This window comes from Pieris napi, chromosome 20 (genome assembly GCF_905475465.1).
Source record: "Pieris napi chromosome 20, ilPieNapi1.2, whole genome shotgun sequence".
In the NCBI taxonomy this organism is placed as follows: Eukaryota; Metazoa; Arthropoda; class Insecta; order Lepidoptera; family Pieridae; genus Pieris; species Pieris napi.
The window spans coordinates 6,502,627-6,525,318 of record NC_062253.1 but is presented as its reverse complement, the minus strand read 5'-3'; the positions used below and the strand labels follow the sequence as shown (position 1 = coordinate 6,525,318).

The 22,692-nt window shown below is 33.8% G+C and overlaps 2 protein-coding genes across 2 annotated transcripts in view; both read left to right on the top strand.

Moving 5' to 3' along the window:
* The window catches only part of LOC125059759 (cilia- and flagella-associated protein 44), a 42,481-nt gene extending 41,136 nt beyond the window's left edge, over nt 1-1,345 (top strand). The window contains exons 40-42 of the mRNA XM_047664308.1: nt 290-403; nt 728-867; nt 1,155-1,345. Coding sequence (XP_047520264.1) covers nt 290-403; nt 728-867; nt 1,155-1,187 — 287 coding nt within the window. The 3' untranslated portion in view covers nt 1,188-1,345. The remainder of the gene's footprint in view (nt 1-289; nt 404-727; nt 868-1,154) is intronic.
* Nucleotides 1,346-2,325: 980 nt separating this feature from the next.
* Nucleotides 2,326-21,818, top strand: LOC125059605 (signal-induced proliferation-associated 1-like protein 2). The gene is made up of 15 exons (XM_047664086.1): nt 2,326-3,340; nt 5,669-5,902; nt 7,094-7,379; nt 8,232-8,832; nt 9,518-9,653; nt 10,156-10,271; nt 10,575-10,707; nt 11,288-11,455; nt 14,491-14,660; nt 15,906-16,050; nt 16,974-17,095; nt 17,253-17,642; nt 17,966-18,061; nt 18,965-19,117; nt 19,938-21,818. The coding sequence occupies exons 1-15, from the start codon at nt 2,692-2,694 to the stop codon at nt 20,043-20,045; spliced, it is 3,507 nt and encodes a 1,168-aa protein (XP_047520042.1). The 5' UTR covers nt 2,326-2,691; the 3' UTR covers nt 20,046-21,818.
* Nucleotides 21,819-22,692: the final 874 nt, after the last annotated feature.

The window sequence follows — 22,692 nt, the reverse complement described above, 5'->3', positions numbered from 1 at the left end:
CACAAAGGATTGCTAATATAACATTGCCTGATCAAAATATGTAGTGACAATTTTACAAATATTTTGAATTTAGAATTAAAAGTTTTATAAGTATTCTTAATTCAAAATAAGTATCTGTATTTTTTTATTGCTTCGCATATCGAATCGATATTACAATAATAAAAAAAATTAAATGAAGTATTTACTATTGAGTATTAACTGTTTTGTTTGTAGATTGTATTAAAATGTAGATTAGAAAAATAAATTAAAAAAACTTCCGTTATAATTAATAGAACAATTTCTGTTATAGTGACTGCAGAAACAATGACGTCATTGGTAAACTCTTTGGTCGATGAAGAAAACCCCATATCAGCTCAATCTGTGGAGAGCATCGACATGTTAAATGTCATCGAAGATATCAAAGGTAAAAAAAATTATTATAATTATTGATACATTCATTTGATATATCAAATATAAAATGTAAAGAAACTTTCCGTGGAACTAAATGGGGAATATCTAATGGTAAGATTTAGAGTCGAAACTGAGAGTTATTGAATTAAATCTCCATTTAATGACATTTATTAACGTGAGCAAAATGCTATACCCGCAATTGCCCGTGTAATTTCTATAGGCGCGAGTTCTGGCAGATTAAACCAGAACTCATAGACATTGCAATGCATAATCAAATCAAAGTGCATTGCAAATTACAGCCTTACTCATCTCTACTATCTAGTATCTGTGGTTGTAGATTGCGGAATACAAGCTCCAGCCGATGAGTTGGAGCATATAGTGAAAGTAGCTATAGAATGCTTGAAGGCGCAGCTGATAAGCGATGATGAGGCTAAGAAAATAGATGAAGAGGTCACAAAAGCAATGAGCGCTGATACGGTAAAATATTATGTGAATATATGAGTAGTATGTTATGTAAACGATGTTTCTTATTTCCTTTAAATGTGTTGTACCTACATGCCTTTAAATATAATAATTACCCTCCTTTATAACATTTCAATGGTGCAACGTTAATGGCACCATTTCAACGAAGTACTTAGCCATTTGTTTATCTCTGTAAATTAGGATAAACGGTGTAAAAAATGGGTAGTAGTATTAACATAATGTATATTAGATTAATGCAAAAATATTATTTTACCTATTATCTATTAAATTTTTCTTTACAGAAATCAATCGCTTCTGCAAAGGAGCCTAAGTAAAATAATGGAAAGCTCCTACTAAACACACCTACGAGGGTAAAGGCAACGTAAATACCGGTGGTAGAATAAATAATAGCTAGCAAACGTATATTAAGTTATGAAGAAAATGATTTTAATTTACTTCCGTGATAATGTTAGTACTTACTTTAATTTTTGTTTATTGTTTAATTATTATTTATTTCTTAAAATAAATAATTTGGCATGATGATCGTTTTTTAAATTATATTTTACACCACTAATTACTTAATTATAACCTTTATAATGTTTTACAGCGCCACCTTGTGGATTTTTAAAGCGCCTGATAGATATCCAACTTTCAGACGGCAACCAACTAACATGTTTTCATTACTGAATATTACAAGTTAGCACTACTTTTAAAAGAATTTGATTCGAATCATTACGAATAAAATCAGATGTAAAAAGTAAAAAAATGATATCTATTCGATTGTTGTATAAAAAAGTCCTATTTGCTACTGAACATTTTTAATTAGGAGTTAAAAATAACTTTCTCAAAACCTATTTCTTACAACTTTATAGAAATTAGTTAGTAGATAGTGTGCGTTTTCCAATTACAGCACTAGAGCGCATTATGCGGCATAATGCTCAAGGTTGAATGTTCCAACTACAGCAACGCTTCGCACAATTGAGCACTCTCAAAACTAATGCTCTCGCGTGCTTCTCGCAATAAATACCAACACAGTGACAGAAAATTTACCAGTGGTTTTCATTAAGTTGGCATTTATCGAAATTTTCGTTAGTAAATTTTATTTATTGTTGAAAAATTTGTTTCGTCGTAGATTTTGAAAACAATTAAAGTTATTTCAAACTGCTAAAAAAAATTTTTAAATGCTAAATTATTTATACATTAATGAGGTTGCTAACTCTATTCAGAACATTTTTTTTTAACACTGACTTAGCGCACTCTGCTGATGCATTTGAAAACTAATTCTCCAATTAAGCTTCAGCATTATGCGGCATTGTGCGGCACTGAGTCGCATTATGCTCTGTAATTGGAAAACGCACAGTATGTAAAAATAATCGTTTATTATAGTTTGTAATGCATGCAGTCTGTATTAGACATATGTCAGACACTGTCCATTGTCACTTTTCACGACTTGTGAATCCGTGACCGTCAATCGTCAGTTTTTCTTTGCAAAATTGAATCCGCAGTAGCAATTAAACCAATAATTTGTGTTTTTTCCTGCAAATTGTGAAGTGATAAGTGAAATAGGATTTGTTTTAGAGTGAAAACTAAACTTTACTATTATTATATCATCAACATTATTGAAACTTTATCAAAAACACTATAGATGAGCTCCGTGCTACTTTACAAATATCTAACTGTAAAATGGCAAATTGAATGAATCTATTCATTCATGTTTATAAATAAAAACTAACACATTTTACTACAGCTATGTGGTATTGTTGAAAAAATTATATTTTATACATATAATAGTAACAAGGTAGAGAAATACGTTTCATTTATTTATATTCAAATAATGCGATGTATGCTCCAGACCATCCTAGAAGGAAAGAAGTTAAAGATGCTATGTATCGAAGTAACTCAAGTCTCGACTTGATATACGCTGAACATCCTTCGGGAAACGGGCTCCGACGTGAGTACGGCAGCCATGGGTCTATTGATGTGATAGGTGGCGCAAACGAACGATATATTCCCACTATGGTGCATAATTACAGCGTAGTATCAAGTGGTGATAAACCTTCTAGTGTATCTAGACTCACAGACAGGTTCTCAGAAATATTAACCACTGATCATGCTGATGGCCCAACTCCAAGAGCCAGTGTAAGCCCCAAACCTCGGCTGAAGCTTAATAAGCTTTGGGGTGGAAATACACCCATAGCAACCCGCCAGTGTAATGATGATACTTCAATGTCAAATATTGCTGAAGCCACAAAACGAAAACAATTTGCACATTATGACTGCCAGTCACTTATGGCCAACTTAAGTTATGCTGCGGAAATACGAGGTGCTTTATTAAGTCGGCGCCGCAATACAACAACTGGAGCTTCAGCTGCATCTCTATTAGCCACACGTGGCCTTCCTTCTGGTGAAGATACAGTTCCAGATACAGGAGATGGCCGCTTTAATGAGATGATTGAAAGTTGTCCTTTCTTTAGGAATGAACTAGGAGGTAAGTTTTACTTTAAATGCACAGATTAACAAAGTAATCTTACTACAGTAGAACCTCGTTAAGTCGAACCTCGATAAGTCAAAAACCTCCAAATCTCGAAAAAATGTTTTGTTCCCTTCCCTTAAAACACCAAAACCTCCATTACTTGAATTCTTGACCCTCTGTTAATCGAAATAATCACCGAGTCCCTCCAAGCCATTTTGGTACATATTTTCACTCTATAACTCGAAGCCAGTCATTTGTTTTCGAGTTAAATACTGTCAGAAGTAGTTTGGCTCAAAATTTATAAGAATAAACCTCAAACTCTTTATGTCGAATCAAAATCCGCCTAAGTCGAAATCCTCCATAAGTTGAAAACTCTATAACTCGAATTTTTTGGCGTCTCCCTTGATGTTCGACTTATAGAGGTTCTACTGTATATAAAAATTACAAAGTTACATTGTGAATTTATACTATTACTAGCTGTACCTTGTGTTTTTACTCAGATTAATTTGGTCATAGACTAATGTTGAATGGATTATTCAAAACAAGACGAAGTGAATATTAGAACATAAAGCATATTAAAGTGGTGAATCATTAGCAGTTACAACTTGTTTCAATGTAGCTAAATTACTGTCATACAGACTTCAGTTGTCTATGTAACATTATATATAGCTTTTATTCACCCTTACTTACACCTTACTTATTAATAACATTTCTTAGTTATATATATATTAGGTTTTATTATATATTAGGTTTCATATTTTTGTCTTGTTAAAGACTATGAATGATCTTTTATATCTATCTATGATAGAATTATGATGAAGAATCTCACTCTACCCATACATTTCTGGTTATCTTAACTCAAAGTAAAACATCTTTAAATATATAAAACAATGTCAGGTTTTTTTGAACACTTATAACTCAGAAGTATTAAAAGCAATATAAAAAAACCAATACAAAATGTTTTGGGTACAATGTAACTATCAAATATTTAATATTTATCCCAAAGATATGTTAAACTATCCTCTCAAATTAAAGAACTTATATAATAATAGAGGTTTTGAACAGATAAGATATATCCGCAATTTTTTTATTTATTGAGAAAGATTTACAGCTTATAACTTACTTGCTAAATAAAATACAAATTAAATAAATAAAAGTTCTTTTTACACTATTAAACAAATTGATACATATAATTAGGTACTCAATATTTAACTGGATTGGCAACAATAAAATCATTTTAATTCAAGTATATTTATCAAAGAAATTAGAGTTAGTATAACTTATGCACTTATAAAAAAAAGTTACACTATTTATTCCACTAAGAAACTCAGATGTCAGAGCTCTCCTTCCTGACACCACACTTGAGGCAAACAGGTCAATATCAAATATATTCAGATAACAGCGTATTTTAGATTTTAAAAATGAAAATTAATGTCGATTTTTATAGACATATTCAGACATATTGGTAGTCAAATATTTATGCGAGCATTCGGAAATTTATTTTGTGTAAACTAAAGCTACTTACATATACAACAAATTAAGGCACATTGTTTTGTTGAGTAGTACAATTTGGTCATAGTACTGAACTTAATATTTATGTATTGCATTCATTGCACTACATTGCTTTCATAAAATCATAAATTAAGTTTAATCTGTAACACAACATTCATTGACTGTTAGGCGGTAAAAAGTTTGCCGGGTCATAGTATGGCATAAATTCTACAAATTATCTCCATGGGTTGAAACAAGAAGTAGCTGGTTATCTTGGCGTGTAATTAAACTTTCATTTTTAATATATTACTGATCAGTGAATGAATAGTATTTTGCATGACACTTTTTTCACTGCATACATAATTGTTGAAAAGCTAGTCATGCATAGAGAATGTTAATCAAGACTTATCAACTCATTCATATCTGTAACATAATATGAAGACTACTTTTAGAAAATATAATAACAGGAAATCACGGTTGAGTTGATACATTGTTTCTTGATACTAATTAAATAGTAAATTTTTAATTGGAATTTGAATACTATTATAATATAAGGCATGGTCCAGATTTGTTTTGGTTAACTTTTCTCTTGCAATTCAGGATAAACACCTTCCTGTCCTGTACATTAATTATAAAAAAAGGATCAAGATTTTTTCCCTAAAATACTAGTTTTACAAAAATTATTTATTTCACAATTTTATAAAGAAAAAAATTATGTATGTTTTTTAGTAGCTATATTCTTTTTTATATATAAATATGGGACTTGAGATTTGGTATTTTTAAGAAAAGAGAAAAATATATTTGTATTTTTTTATTTTTACATAACAATAGAATAATCATTAATTCACGCAGGGGAAGAAGAAAGGTGTGTATCATTGTGCCACCGAACTGCTAGAGGTGGTATACCAGGTCAGTTTGGAGGATGGCATCGTCCTAAAGCTGCATATGGCTTCTCAGTATTGGAGTTTCCTCCTGGCCACACCCATTGGCGTCATGGTTGCCCTTTCGCTAAATCCGTATCACCACTTCCTGTTGAAAGTCAAGATCTTGGAGCACTGTATTTTCGAAATTATTTCTACACTCAACGTAAGTATTTACAATCAAATCGATATGTACCATATCAATAACAAATATTTTATTAATATCTGTCATATCAGTAATTACAAAATATTTTATATTAATTAAAATTAACTTATAACTGTCAGTTATGGTCTAAGATCCGGCTGCAGGATTAGTGCGCTCATCTGTTATTAGCTAAAAACCAAATTTTTATGTACATATATGTATAATTAGGAGAATGTATATATACCTACCAAGGTGCCTATCAAAAGGTAGCCGCTAGTATTTGTAATGAAATTATTTTTAGTTGATTTTTGGGAAAACATTTCGTTCACTTGTAATTTAAATAAAATATCGTCTACATCACATCACGGCTCTTTACATAAAGATTTAAAAAATCACGGGTGCCGTTACCCACCTGGCCGCACTTCGTAGCCAGGTGTAAACATGTATGATTTCGATACATTTATACGTTCATAACGTACATTTATTAATTATCAAATTGAAGCTAAATTTTTTCCATTAATTATCGAATCATACCTGTTCAAAATAATTTCATTAAAAATACTAGCTGCCAAATTTTGATAGGCACCTGGGTATATATATACATTCTCCTAATTATAAATATACATAAAAATTTGGTTTATAGCTAATTTGATAAGCGCACTAATCCTGCGGTCAGATCTCGTACTACTAATCCTGTTGATGATGCATTTAAAGTATTATAATTACTATAACAAGAATGCAAAGTACTTACACTGTAAATCAAATGTAGAAGTTGAAGTAAGAAGTAGATATGGGAAGAAATGGGCTGTGCCAAAAATCAATCTGGAACTGTTTCGGAAAAACACCTTTTGTATGGCAATTAAAGTTTACAATAAATTACCAAAAGAATTAAAAGATCTTCCGTCTCGAGTCTTTAAAAACCGACTTAGTGTATTACTTTTAGAAAAAAATTTACTATTCAATAAATGATTATGTATTTGCGTGAAACACCGTAATAGATATAAAATTTATGATGTAATGTATATAGTATAATAGACTAGATAATATAAGAATTGACTTCTCATAATTTAAAATTCCTTAAGACAAATTTGCGCGCCATCGTGTGTGGTAGAATATGCGAACGATTTACGATTGTATCACCTTAACATTTTGTACCATATTCTTGCAATAAATAAATAATTATTATTATTACTTTCATATTTCTAATTGTAGCTCATCAGAATTGGTTTGGTATGGATGAGAATCTTGGTCCTATTGCGATATCAATCAAAAAGGAAAGAGTAGAACTACGCCGTGGTGGCGGTGATGCATCAGCACCGGCGTCCCAGCTCGCTTGGCAATACCGACTTATTATACGTACTTCTGAACTTCTAACGTTAAGAGGATCCATACTAGAGGATGCCTTGCCTACAGTCAAACCCAGTAATAACAGTGCCACTTATAATACTAAGGAAGTTTTGGAATATATTGCTCCGGAACTTCAACTTAATTCTTTAAGGTAAATTGAGGTTTCTGTTTGGTGGTCTTAAACTTAATTAAATATATTAGGTTTATGTCCGGTTAAGGCATATCAAACATGCAAAGCCAAAAAGAAAATTAAGTAATTTTTTAAAAGTTATACTTCTTTTGGCGCGTTAGGGGAAAATGATGAGACTAAATTTTTACGATACGCGCGAACACCGTCACAAAAAACCGACACTCTGAAATTAGCATAGTCAACATTTTATAATAAAAAAATTAAAAAAAATGTATTTTTTTTGTAATATTTAAATAAACTTTATTTAAGTTTTTTTTTAATTTCTTTATTTTACAAAATGTAGATAATGCGTTGTAATAATACCTTTGTTCTATTTTTAGGGTCTGTTTCACAATGTACGGATAAGTTCTACATAAGTTCCAAATTAGCTATTTATTACTTATTGGTAGGATAAACACTATTGTTGCGTTTCACGACTGTTAGATAGCGCTATTCGTCACATAAAGTCCATCATAAGTTATGAGTCCGATGAATGTCAAATAGCACAATTTATCTTCCAAATAATCTATGTGTTGCATAGCTATTTGGTACTTTATCCATACATTGTGAAACAGACCCTTAGTGTCGTTTTTTCTACAAACGTAGAATAAGGCGAAAGATAAAAAAAAATTTTTTTTTTTTATCCTGTATCGCTAAAGAAGTATTTCTTTTAACATGTTTTTTATTTAGTTAATTATTAATTAACGATAAACATAACTTTTACTTTGTTTGAAGCTCGTTACATTTTAGACAGCAGTCTCGGGTTTTACTAACATTCTTATTATCAGCATTATTAATCAATTAAATGGATTGTTAATTAAATGTATCTTTTAGACTTGGACTAACGAACACAGCAACGGAGGAACAGCTCCTCCGTTTAGACGAACAACGGGTCACAAGACACTATAAAGTCGGTGTTATGTATTGCAAGAGCGGTCAATCGACCGAAGAAGAAATGTACAACAACCAAGAAGCTGGGCCGGCGTTTGTCGAGTTCCTACAAATGTTGGGCCAAACGGTCCGTTTAAAGGATTTCGACAAATACAAAGCCGGTTTAGACAATCGAACAGATTCGACGGGACTCTATTCCGTGTACACTACGTACCAAGGATGCGAAATAATGTTCCACGTCTCAACCATGCTGCCATACACGTCGAATAACAGGCAACAGCTGTTGAGAAAACGGCATATAGGCAACGATATAGTAACAATTGTCTTCCAAGAACCCGGTGCGGCACCATTCACACCGCGACACATACGATCTCAATTTCAACACGTTTTTGTTGTCGTTCGAGTCATAGACCCGTGTACAGAGAACACTCATTATAGTATAGCTGTAAGTCGTGCGAAAGAAGTGCCTTTATTTGGACCGCCTATTAAGGATGGTGCGGTCTACCCGAAGGGTGATGCGTTTACTGATCTATTACTGAGTAAGGTAAGGAAATGGAAATTAAATTTTTGTGGTTTTGTTTTTTGGTTTACTAACACTTGAACTCGTATGTCAAAACGTATAATCTCGGCTCTGAATCTTACCTAATCTTACTATAATTGCATTAATATAACTATTTAACGCGCAATATATTTAAAAAAACAGGTTTGGGTCACTTGTGTGTTTTTTCGTAATCATTTGTTTTTCTAATAGGCAAGTAGGCGAACAGGCTTTTGTACCTAACAATACCGTCGACTTTTTGGGTCTAAGGCACGGTTTCCTCATATTTTCCTTGACCGTACTAACGAGTGCGGTTGAAATTCAAACACGATCGAGCCGGGGTTCGAACTTACGACCTCAGGGATGATAGTCGCACGCTAAAGCCACTAGCCCAACACTGCTTTAGTAACTGATGTTCCAACATTGTCTATGACTTTAGAAAAGTTGAATGTCTTTCTCCGTGTCTGTATTAAAATTCATTAAGCTTTGTTAGCAGTTAATGCGTCTTAATAAGTCATCGTGATACATATTGTACGTGACCAGTGTAAATTTTCTATTAATACTTTAATATCAGTTATTATGTATCAGAATGATTTTAGTCAAAAGAAGTGAAAACCATATTTTTCACTTTAAATAATAAATTAGCAAACAGCGCGAAGGCTGGAGTCATTTCATAACATATTACTTTTAGATAATTAACGGTGAAAATGCAGCCATACAATCGCCGAAGTTTAGTACAATGGCGACGCGAACGCGACAAGAGTACCTTAAAGATTTAGCTAAGAATTATGTCACTGCCACCACAGTCGAAACTGGACAGAAATTTTGTAAGTATACAAATCCCAATAGACACATTCATTTAGAATTGTCTTTTATTGACATACTGAAAAACGTTACGGCGAGTTACATGGGGGGGGGGGTCAATAATCTCCAAAAATTGCGTTACGTAATACTTGAACGCTCCCTTATGTATGCAATTCTTATAAGAAATAAAGTTCCGAGAAGTACACTTCTCGATTGTTATTAGAGTAAATCCCATTGTCCAATTCCATTAACGATTGTACAACTTATTCTCTGGCTGAATGACCAGCGCTGTGGAACATTCTGCTAGGGCCAATTTCAACCACAGCACACACGCATTACACACTTGAAGCGAACCAAATGGGATTTTTTTTGTTTTTGATATCTCTCATTTTATTTCTTCTTTGATTATTGTTTATGTGTGTGTTTTTGTTAGTTATAAATGTTATGTCTATGTTTATGTCTTATCTACCACGTTCACATTTAAATGCAGGGAAATTGTGTCAATAAAATCAATTTGTTTTTCAGCTTTATTTTCTTCTCTTCTAATGAAAAGCAACAATTCTAGTAGCAATAGTACGGTTATACCGAAAACTGATGACTGTACCAATGACGTATTAGTGGGAGGAGCTTTGTGCTTTCATGTAAGTAAAAACGACTGTATTATGAAAAAAATAATTTTATTTAATGACACATCTTAAAATGAATAAGAATATTATTTTTTTAAATTGAAGTAAAATGAATCGAATTATCTTCTAATTACTAAAATCTGATAACTTGGTTGTGGGTTCGAATCCCGGCTGAATGTAGATTTTTATGTGATGGTAATAAGAAAATCTTATGTGGTAAGAAACATGAGAAAACCGGCATGGCTTATAACCATGTCGACATGTGTCAGGCACAGAAGACCGATCACGTGATCTGATACTGTATTGTTTATATTTCAGGTCCAAGTACAAGACGAAGGAGCGGGCGGTTCATCAGTTGATTGTATTCTAGGCATCTCCGCTGACTCTCTAGTCTTTGTTGAAGATCTCTCACGTCAAATTGTACTTGCAGTACCGACGAATACATTACTAGGTAACTATATTATATATGTCAGAGGAATGGATCAATTTGACTTAGTGTTTCAAGAAAAGAGAGTACCAATTTTTAAAAAGCCGGCAGCGCTCTTGCGAGCCTTCTGGCAGTGTGAGTGTCCATGGGCGGAGGTATCACTTAACGTCAGGTGAACCACCTGCCTGTTTGCCAACTGTACCAAAAAAAATAAAAAAATGGCGATACTGTCAGCTGTCATTATCGATGATGTCAAACGTTAAAGTCAAATCAGTTTAAACCCGTTGATAGTGGTGTTCTATTTGATTTGCCAATATTACTATCTATAAAAATCCAAAATCAATAAAAAAACAAAAACGCCTTGGAGATTTGATACAGTGTCGGAGATTTTATTGACATCTTTTTTTGTGAACTGGCAATCAATGTAAATTTATAAGTGTTCATTGAGTTACCTATATGAATAAATAATATTTCGTTTTTTTTAAGTAGCTTGACTAACGCGTTTTTACATTTATTAAAATTAAAACATAAGCATTATTAATTCTTAAACTATTGCATTGTAATAGTAATAAATTACATTATATAAAATCATATTTTCAATCAGGTTGGGTTATAAGTGGCGAATGGACGCGTATATACTACCACCGTGGTGAGAGCGTACGCGTACGTAACAGTACGGACGTGTTGCTGCGGCGTCTGAGTAGCGTCGCGCCCCAACACGCGCATTCACTCAAAGAAATTACCTTAGAAAGGGGTGCTGCTTCGCAACTCGGTTAGTATTTTATTCATTTAAATAATCATAGTTTTTAGAATTGCTATAACATTATATGTGAAAAAAAAATTGGTTTCTTCAAGTAAACACTATTTGGTGACCCTATTCATTATGAACTTGTGGAAAGCCATTAACTATTTTGTAATTATCATTGCTGTGTTACTTTGACAATAATCGGCAAAATGTTGTTATACACTTTAAAAAAATTTTGATTGATTTTCACTTATAATTTATATTGTTTATTATTGCCTTAGTAATTATATTGTTCCTTATTTTCTAAAATGTTTGACCTGAACTTCATCTTTGTGATTCTAGCAAAGCTATCTTTTGGAATGAGGTTTTGACAATTTATATACAAATTTTGCTAAAAACAAAGAGTCTACAGAATTTGTATAAAAAGTTAACACATGAAAAAATTACTATAATATATCACTATATATCACTATATATTTTGGCGCTACACAAAATCTAAACGTATCACCAATAATATTCCTAGTCAGATGTGTTATCAAGACAAAATTGGTATTACCGGTGAAGATATTGTAAACCTGTTTGCTAGTCATTTCTCATCAATTTACTCTTCCAATACCACAAATAATTACTCTCCTAACTTTCCATCATCAAACTACTCTATCGGTAATTTACAAATAACTAGAGAGGAACTGTTAAAAAAGTTGTCGTTGTCAAAATGTCGATCTCTCTAAGGGTGCTGGCTTTGACGGTATCCCACCTATCTTTGTTCGTTTTTGCGCTCCTGCTCTTGTCACACCGTTATTGATTATATTTGAGAAATCTTTGCATGAGGGAGTATTTCCTAGCCTATGGAAGATAGCTAAAGTTACACCAGTGTATAAATCTGGAGACAAGGGTGATGTTTTGAATTATAGACCTATCTGTATTCTAAACTTATTTGCTAAGATATTCGAGGGTTTCATATATGTATAACCATCTCAAACATATATTAAGCCCACGACAACATGGATTTGTTACTGGAAGGTCAACCAACTCTAATCTATTATGCTATACTACTTATTTATGTTCCTCGTTCAATAATAAAAAGCAGGTGGACGCTATATATACCGATTTTTCAAAAGCTTTTGATAGAGTGGACCATTTTGTATTGCTTGTGAAGGCTCAACATGTGGGAATCCATGGGAACTTATATAGATGGTTAACTTCTTACCTGTTGAACCGCACACAACTCGTTGCTCTTTGTGGATATGAATCTGTGCCATTTTTAGTAACATCGGGCGTGCCCCAGGGGTCAAAGTTGGGTCCTTTATTGTTTTTGTTATTTGTGAATGACTTGCTAAGCAAAATTAGTAGTGAATGTTTGGCATACGCAGATGACATAAAAGTCTTCAGACGTATATCTGATGAAAGAGATTGTGTGACCCTTCAATCGGATATTAATACTATATCTGCTTGGTGCGATGAAAACTCTATGGCTCTGAATATTAAGAAGTGCCAGGTTATAACATTTACAAAAAGTAGGAACCCTATCCAGTATAACTATAATGTTAAGGGTATTCTTGTGAATAGAGTTGAGGTGGTTCGAGACTTGGGAGTAATATTTGACTCTGTTATGTCATTTCGACCTCATTATGATCATATCTGTAGTAGAGCTAACCGGATGTTGTCCTTTATTCTTAGAACCGCTAAACCGTTCAGGCGAGCCGACTCCTTGATTGTCTTATACAGCTCTCTCGTGAGAACCATGGTTGAGTACTGTTTAGCTGTATGGGCCCCGATATACAAATTTCATACAGATAGATTAGAATCTATTCAAAGGCGGTTTGTTAGAGCTTTATGCTCGAAGTATGGTCTTAGGCGCAAATTAAAGCAATATGACCAGCGTCTTGCCCACTTTCAGATTGTGAGTCTTGAAAAGAGAAGATGGATGAGCGACCTGTGTACTTTGCATAAAATAGCAAATGGCTCACTTGACAGCTATCTTTTGAATGAACTTTACATCAAGGTGCCGACGCGTTCTGTGCGTAAGCCACAACTATTTATGATACCCACAAGTAATAACAATGTATCCCAGAATGGTCCGCTCGCTAGAATGTGCAAGTATTATAATTCTGTGTGTTCACATGTTGATATTTTTCACAATGGTAGTTTTGAATTTAGAAGGATTATTCGCGGTGCAGACTTGCAACCAGAGTAACTTTATTTTCTTTTTTGTCATTAAATTTTTCATTTTTTTTTTGTCATTAAGTTAAATATATGTACATATTATAAACTGTATTTAATTGTTAATATTTAGTAAACCAGCACTGAAGATTCCACTAAAATGCTGTGTACAGATATAATTGGAAATTCAGGTTTACAAATGTTGCTTAGTGTGTAATAACTATATGTATTTCACCAATCTGTTTTCTGTTTCTGTTCCTTAAATGTAAAAATAAAAATAAAATAAATAAAATATCACTTTATACTATATAAAACAAAGTCGCTTTCTTTGTCCCTATGTATGCTTAAATATATAAAACTACGCAACGGATTTTGATGCGGTTTTTTTAATAGATAGAGTGATTGAAGAGGAAGGTTTATATGTATAATAACATCCATTAAATAGTGGAGAAATAATGTTATTTTTCAGGTTTCTAATGTGATGTCGTAAATAATTACATTTTTTCCGCTGACAAAGTAAACGCAGGCTGAACCCTAGGAGATTTATCAAAATATCCAAATTTAACGCGTGCCAGTACCACGGGCAGTAATGAATAAATCAAAACTACTGGATCGATTTTAATCATTTTTTCAGTGACATAGGCTATATATTTTATACCCGTGCGAAGCCGGGCGGGTCGCTAGTTATTTATAAAAAACATAAAAGATGCCACTGTTATATTCATAGAATTTGCTCACGAAAACTGAAGGGAAAGAGTCTTCTTTTTATCTATTCCACTCTTGATTTGAGAACAGTCAAAAATGTAATGTCTTTAAAAAAAATGACCTTACATAATAGTAATATTTCAGATTTTTGTTAAATATTCTACGAGAGTATAATCACATTTATATAAACCCAGGTTTCCACGTGCAACCAGACGGCCTAGTAACAGCTGTGGAGGGCGGTGGTCCAGCTGCAAGAGCTGGAGTGAGACGAGGTGCTAGACTACTGGAAGTGTGCCGTGCTGCGGTCGTCGCACTACCCCACGATCACTTGGTGGACCTACTTAAGACATCGGATCCTGTTACTGTAAGTATTAAAAAAAACAACCTTTAAAACGGCTGTATACTGTTAGTAAAGTAAAGTAAAAAAAACATTTATTCATATAGGTAACTCAATGTACACTTATGAAGTTCAAGTATTACGTAACGAATTTTGGGAGGGGCGGGGGTAAAACGATGCGGGGCGGGGTTTGAAGTACGCGTTATTGTTAATATTATTTTCTACTTACATCACATAATAGTAACTAAAGAGTCACTAGGTGATCACGAAACGTTTTACTAGACTTGGATACAGTACTGTAATTGGATACTGAAAAACGTTACGGCGAGTTCATGGGGCGGGGGTCAATAATCTCCAAAAATTGCGTTACGTAATACTTGAACGCTCCATCATCAGAATGCCAAATCGTAAAATGACTGATTCACGACTGATTTGAGTGCGACCGCCGATGCGAAAACCGCTGTGTTGGTTCGAAAAGTGAGTTAGAGAATCGCAAGGCAGTTCTCAAATCTAGCGTACGGAGCAGTACACTCATGCCTCCACAAATAAATGAAACCTTAAATGTTTTTTGGCTCTCCACCAGCTGAGCTGGTCACATTAAGATAATTTAATTTATGAAACCTAAAAATCAATCTTCTTTATATCTAAATATATTAATATTTGACAGCAAAACATACTAATATGCTTATCTTTTTTTTAATATACAGTGTAAACTGTAAACTATTTATAACGTCAGTCGTTATAACAAAAAACTTTCTATAACGTAAAAAATAGATTAATTTATTTGCTTTAACCCAATACCCTGTAACGAAACTTCTCTGTAACGAATAAAAATGCTCGGTCTCTTGAAATTCGTTATAAATGCCCGCCTTCCACTGCGAGGGGAACGGACCCATTACGGACTCCGCTATACTCGTAACCATGATTTTCATTTCCGTGGAAAGCTCGGCCAACTCGCTAACCTCATATGTGACTCTTTCAACTCGCTCTTTCTTCGCTTTGGTGGAAGCACATGTATGAAAATCATCGTTACGAGTATAGCGGAGTCCGTAATGGGTCCGTTCCGCTCGCAGTGGAAGGCGGGCAAAAGAGTTTACACTGTATATATATAATTAGTACATTACAGTTCAGGGAAGGTTTACATTTAGTATTGTAAACCTTCCCTTAACAAATATTTCAAGGTCTAAATTAGCCAAATCGATCCAGCCTTTCGAGTTTAGCGAAACAAATGAACAGCAATTGTTTGTATTGAACTTGGAAATAAATCTCCAGGTGACGTTAACGTTCGCGTCCAGCGGGCGATGTGAGTGTCAGACTTACGCGGGTGAAGCGTGGGCGCAGCAGCCGGGACGACGACGCCTCACCCACGACCGGCCAGCTTCACCTCCTCGCTCTGACAGCTCCGGATATGGCACGGGTCAGTTTAAAACTAATTATTCAGAGATTAAGAAAAAGTAGCAGTGTTGGCCTAGTGGCTTCAGCGTGCGACTCTCATGCCTGAGGTCGAAGGTTCGATCCCCGGCTGTGCACCAATGGACTTTCTTTCTATGTGTGCATTTAACATTTGCTCGAACGGTGAAGGAAACCGACATGTCTTAGACCCAAAATGTCGACGGCGTGTGTCAGGCACTGGAGGCTGATCACCTACTTGCCTATTAGATTTAAGAATGATCATGAAACAGATTCAGAAATCTGAGGCCAAGACCTAAAGAGGTTGTAGCGCCACTGATTTTTTTTATTTTTATTTAGAGATTAATAAGTAATCGTGGTCAGAGAGATATTTCTCCATAGCTATCTTTACTTTGTTATTGTTATATCCGTAAAAGGTTTATTTAAGGCCGTTTGAAAATATAGTAACAAATAGTGAATGAAATATGTGGGTAGTTCTAGAAAAGAGTGTACCAATTCTTAAAAGGCCGGCAACTCACTTGCGAGCCTTCTGGCAATGTGGGTCCATGTGCGACGGTGTCACTTAACATTAGGTGACCCTCCTGGCCATTTGTCCCCCTTTTATATAACAAAAAAACTGAGAATTTCTGAAACTAAAAATCTTCTAAAACCAAAAAAAAATTCGTTAGTTTAACAAATATGAAGGAAAAGTTAAAAAACCTAATCAAATCCAGGCTGTTTGGTTCCCGAATGAACTGAATAATGATTTCTATTTGGTAAGCCCATACAGCGAACAGAAATGTGTATTCCAGACCCCATTGACTTAGAAAAGATTTCTGGAAACTATTTTAGACTTACCTCAATATTACTTAAGTGATGAGAGTGGAAGTAAATTCGTTTCAATGAAAGCAATTTCGCGGAATGTCGATAACAACTGTTCCTGAATTACAGGTGGTTCAGGTCGTAGTGCAGCATCTCCAGGTGGAGAGGCAGTTCGCAGACGATCGCATGATGACGCATCACCGAGGCATCCACGGCGACCGCGTCTCTCTGCTAATACATCGTCTCTCACGGTATGTAATTCTGAATAATATATAATTACTAAATTGTGTCCTTATACACTGCGACATTTTCATCTATATATAGTCCATCAATATTAAATATGGTAAAATTTTAAATAATTTATGACTTGTAATTAAATTCATAATAACTGTCTCCATTCCCTTTCAGGAGGAGCTAATGCGACTTATGGACGCGGAACTGGGGGACGCAAAAAATACAGCATTGGAAAGAATCGCTTCCAGCGCTGATAGAGTTGGATCAAGTGCTGACAGAGTTGGGTCAAGTGCTGATAGAGTTGGATCAAGTGCTGATAGAGTTGGATCAAGTGTTGATAGGGTCGGGTCAAGCGCTGATAGAGTTGGATCGAGTGCTGATAGAGTTGGATCGAGCGCTGATAGAGTTGGATCAAGCGCTGATAGAGTTGTATCAAGCGCTGAAAGGGTTGTCTCCAGTGGAACAAATGCGCCCACTCCTCAAGGAGCACCTTTACCGTTGCCCGACGCTTCGGCACTTGACTGGGCTGCACTTGTCCACACTGCGACGCGCGCTATGTTGCAGGTGAGAAATTGTTTACTGCAATTTTCATATTTAATGTTTGTTAAGTAGTTAATGAAATTTGATTTTTAATAATTCTAGGTTTGATTTCAGTAATACTGATAATTTCAGTCAGGTTCAGATTTTGATCAAATGTGTTTTAAAACGAAAAAATACTAACTTTTTACACCAATTTAATTAAGTGCTCTTGATTTAAAAAAAATATTTGTATCATAAGTCAATCTTCATTCAGAAAATATGGGTTGACAGCTACAAACTAGGTTTAAGTCTGATTGACGTTCAAGAATACGGGAGTAAGTATTTACGGAATAAAAAATATTTTTCAGATATGTGAAGAGCATCAATATCCCTCTTTAGAGAACTCGGATCCACCTCTGGAGCCTCTGCCCAGCGAGTCACTACGAGATTGGCCTGAGAGACCAGTATGTATAATTTTGTAATCAATAAAAAAGTAACAAGAAAATTTGAATATATAATAATTAGCATTTCATAAATGTAATTAAATTGTGTACTAGCTGTGCCCTGCGATTCCACCCGCATAAATTAGGTCTTAGCGCGATGTTCTATACTCTATAGGCTAATAAAGCTAAGTTCGGTTAATAAAAAAAAAAGTGTGTGTGTACAAAGTACACATGTCAGAAGTGAGACTTCAGTGGCAAACTAATCTTGAAGTGTTGTTCATAGTTATACAATCTAAAAGTTTAGATTTCCGATACTTAGAGGGACGGAAAAAGGAAGATATGTTAGGAATGTAATGAATTTAATTGTCATTAAAATATTAAGTGTCGAATAAAATAATAAATAATGTGACGGTAAATTTTTTTCCAACGCCGATAAAGAAGTTTCACTTCAAAAATTTGTTAGACATTGTATCGCGGACTTTTTTATGTAGATCTATCTAATGTTGAGCCAATTGCTTCAAGGCGTGTGGCAAAGCGTCGGATTGTGCGACCAATCGATGCCGGACGGTGGGGAAATCGTCGACGAAATTCACGTTGTGTTTTTATCACTGATGAATTATTCCGTAAGAACATTGACACGATTATTCCACGTTCTTGGGGAGTAAAACGGTCCATGTTTATTTTCAGTGTATTTTACATTTGTTCACTACACAATTTTCAACAACAGAATGACAGGAAATGTCCTATAAAAAGTGCCAGTAGCACTAAAGAAAATTTGTTGTCTTTTGCGCCACCCAGTATATCGTTCAAATGACTTTGTTTATAAATTCGTTCGCAATTAGAATCACATGTTTACAAGCACTTATTTATAAAAATATTGTAAAAAGTAAATTTACAAAATGTTAAAATGTCTTTTATTAACAGACGAGTGAAAGAACAACGCCTGCTGCGCCAAATACGAGCACAATTACGAGTACGGACTCCAGCGCGTGCGCATGCGGACTCAAAGAGCGCGTCGCAGCACTAGAGGCCGACGCCGTCTGCGCACAAAGACATCAGCATCAGCTGGAGGAAGAGGTATATATAATATATAATGAAAATGGTCTTCGTTTGAGGCTCAATCACGCCTAAACCACTGATCGTATCGACATGAAACTACCACCATTCGATGCGAAATCCTAGATGGTTTATGGCTATTTATTTATTAAATTCCAACGTTCCTTCATTTTTTTATTGCTGTTTTACTTTTATGAAAATTTATCCATACGGACTTCACCGCGGAAACATTCGGGGAGGCTTCTTAGAACCTCTAAACGTCAACATCTGTTAAAAACTCGATTTTCGAAATATTTCAATTTTCTTAGCGGGAAGTTAAAAAGAAGAATAATAAAAATATGAAAAAAAATAAAATAATGAAACATAAAATTTATTTTAATTCGTCCAGCAAAGCGGGCGCGAAACGGCTAGTATATTATATTTGATAATGTATAGAACATGTGCATTATGTATCCTCCCACTTTTATAAGGTACAAAAAAAGGGTGCGTGTAAGTACGCGCGTAAGAAGTTGTACTTCTTTGGCATTATTAAAAATAGTTTTTGATTGCATGCAAATAATTAATTACAATTAAATAATCAAAGACTGGAAAAGGAGTCATTATAGTCAATAAAGTTTAGTTTACATTTGAAAAACTAAATAAATAAATATTTATTATTATTCTCTTACATTAAGTGTAACATAAATTATATTATTATTCGAATTTTGTTGATGATATACACATATTTGGTTGTATGGTTTAAACTATGAAAATAAAAGCCGAAATAGTTCTGCTTTCATTAGATCAAACGCTTTACTAAATAAGTGTAACTTTGTTTTAAATTTTCGGATGTTTATTTCAGGTACGTCGTCTAAGACGGCATAACGCGCGCTTAAGAGAGGAATCAGCTCGAGCTGTATGGCAGTTGAGGCATTTTACGCAGTGGCTCAAACGGACAGTCGACAAATAGTAATGTTATACGTATACTCGTACGTACGCGCGTACGTACCAGATGTAACGAAAAGTACGACAAATCAAGTAATGCAAGCCAGTCTTATTAAAAGTTCTTATTAGAATTTATTTTGCTTAATTTAAGCTTTTTCCTTATACAATATAAACATTTTGGCTTTAAATTTGTAAGTGTTTTTTGAGTAACCGATAAATCAATTAATATTTGATATTATTTACAACTTTGCTAGACTTTTGTGTACATTGCAATTTAATACAAATCTCATTTTATAACAAAGTTACCGTCCATGATTTTCGATTAAGTCGATTTCTATAGAATTACTGAAGTACCTTGAATGTAAGATTCCGTTGATAAGTGTTATGGGCCTATAAAATAAGTCAATTAATTGTATTTATTGCGTCTTATGCTTATCTAAAGTTTCACGATAGTTTAATTGATTAGTAGATCCTATTTAATCTATGTTATAGGCTAGCTAATGTTCATCTAGATATTCTCGATTTCTTAGGTCCGTATTACGCATTTATATTTTTTTTTAACATTTTCGACTAAAGCATCACGCTTTTTACAAGTTTAAAGTAATGTTCTAAAATTAATTTAATTTTTATAAAGGAATATGGAATGCAAACTGTCATCTGTCAAAATATGACAGATATGAAAGTTTGTACCCTTGTCTATGAAATTGATGGTACATAGATTTTGAAATGAGAAATACGGGCCTTTGAAAGGGCCAAATATGATCTACGAAAACGAAATAATCTAATTCATTCATTATAGAAAAATTATCTTTTTATTATTTAATGTAATATCAGATCTTGAGATATTAACTCGAACACTAAGTGGTAGAAGTATTATCGTCTTTCGTTTTTGTAGCGTCATGTACCGCTGCTAAATTGAAACCCTTTAAATATTGCACACAATTTTTACTCCATTTTCGTAAAAGACCTCTTTCGAAAGCCAAAAGATTAATCATTCACATTTGTTTTACTGGCATAAAGTTAAAACTATTGCCATAATATTAAAAAAAAAAATCACATTTTTGAAATTGGAATGGCATTCCTTTTAAAAAAAATCGTATTTGGAATTATCTGTTCTGGTTTCGAAAGCGGTCTTGTTGCATTATAGACTGTTGCGTAAAATAAGTTAATATGTAAAGTGATACATGGTATTTCCAAAGAATAATTTCTTATGAACGACGAGTATAATCGCGCTGTATCTTATGAATTTTGTGCCTTTCTTCAGCTTCTAGGGAAGCTATTACGTTGGCGACCTTATAACTGTTAATTATAGATTAGTAGTAGGTATTTGTTATTGCCTATAGTTTTCATATACGATGTTCACTATAAGTTAACGGTTCGTTAAACGGCGTCAACGCCTGGGTTCTATAACTACTTTGTTCATAGAGGTCATCTCGTAAAATGATTTTCAAATATTCGTGTTGGCTGATTTATCCGCTTAAGATTTGGAATTAAGTACGAAAACTCAATAAATTTATCAAAAATCAAATCGCTTCAATTTAAGGTGTTTACGTAAGCTGCTACTAATAGAATATAGAAACCGTGTTTAAAGGGATTAACGGACCGTTTAAAAGCGGAGGTTAAAATGTGAAGATATTATGTTACGAATTACTGTTATGAATTATAGTGTGTTAAACATATTTGTAATGTCGCTTTGAACTTTTTTGTGACGCACTGTATATTGTTTATGACGCACATTTGTTTTTTGGAAAATTTACACGTATATTGTTCGCTTATAAGATAATAAAAATCTTTTTGACGTTTTTTTTATTATAAGTGGCCATAGACTACAGGCGTGTCCTAATTGTGACAATTCAAACAAAGGCCGCATACAGTTAGCATATATTTTATTCGATGTATGCTTCTGATTAGTTCCAAACACGCCCGCGTGGCGCTGCTCAAATTTTTCATATAAAACTTTATTAAAAGAGATTTTTCAGAATTACACGAATATCTGTGGTATATGTATGGTCACGTGACTGTTAATTGCCAAGCGGATCACGTCTGTTGTAAAAATTGTCTAGTGTCCTTTATATTTCCATATGACCAAGTGAAATAGCAAATTATATCTTCATTTTCGTTATAACAGTTGTGTAAATATGAATCTCAAGTTTAGTTTAAATTCAATGAGAGCTTTATTAGTTTAAGCCACGAACAACGCGTAATTATACGTTATTATTTATACGTTAGTTAAGGTTTACGATAGTGTTCCACGTTTTTCACATAATTTTATTGAAAAGTACAACGATTTTTGCACTTGATAAAAATCCCACCTGTCAGCACTGTTCATGAACAAAATCTTCGTTGGTGTGTAGGTATAATTTATTACCAAAGTGTAGCAATTTACCGCCATATTTTGAGAATTATCTTTATAATTAGCACGTTTCAGCGGTTTTCATATGTTTACTGTTATCTTAGATAAGTATTTTCTACGTTTATTTAAGGACATTCCAGTATAATAAAGTATATACCAAAGAATCGTATTATTTTGCAATCCCTTTTACTTTAAAAAATTAAAAAATAAATCTGTGGTGCTACAACCTTTTTACCAACTGTTCTAAATTCGAGTTTACTCTTCATTCAAAGGCCGGTAACGCACCCACTAAAAATGGGTGTCTATGGGCTGCGATGAC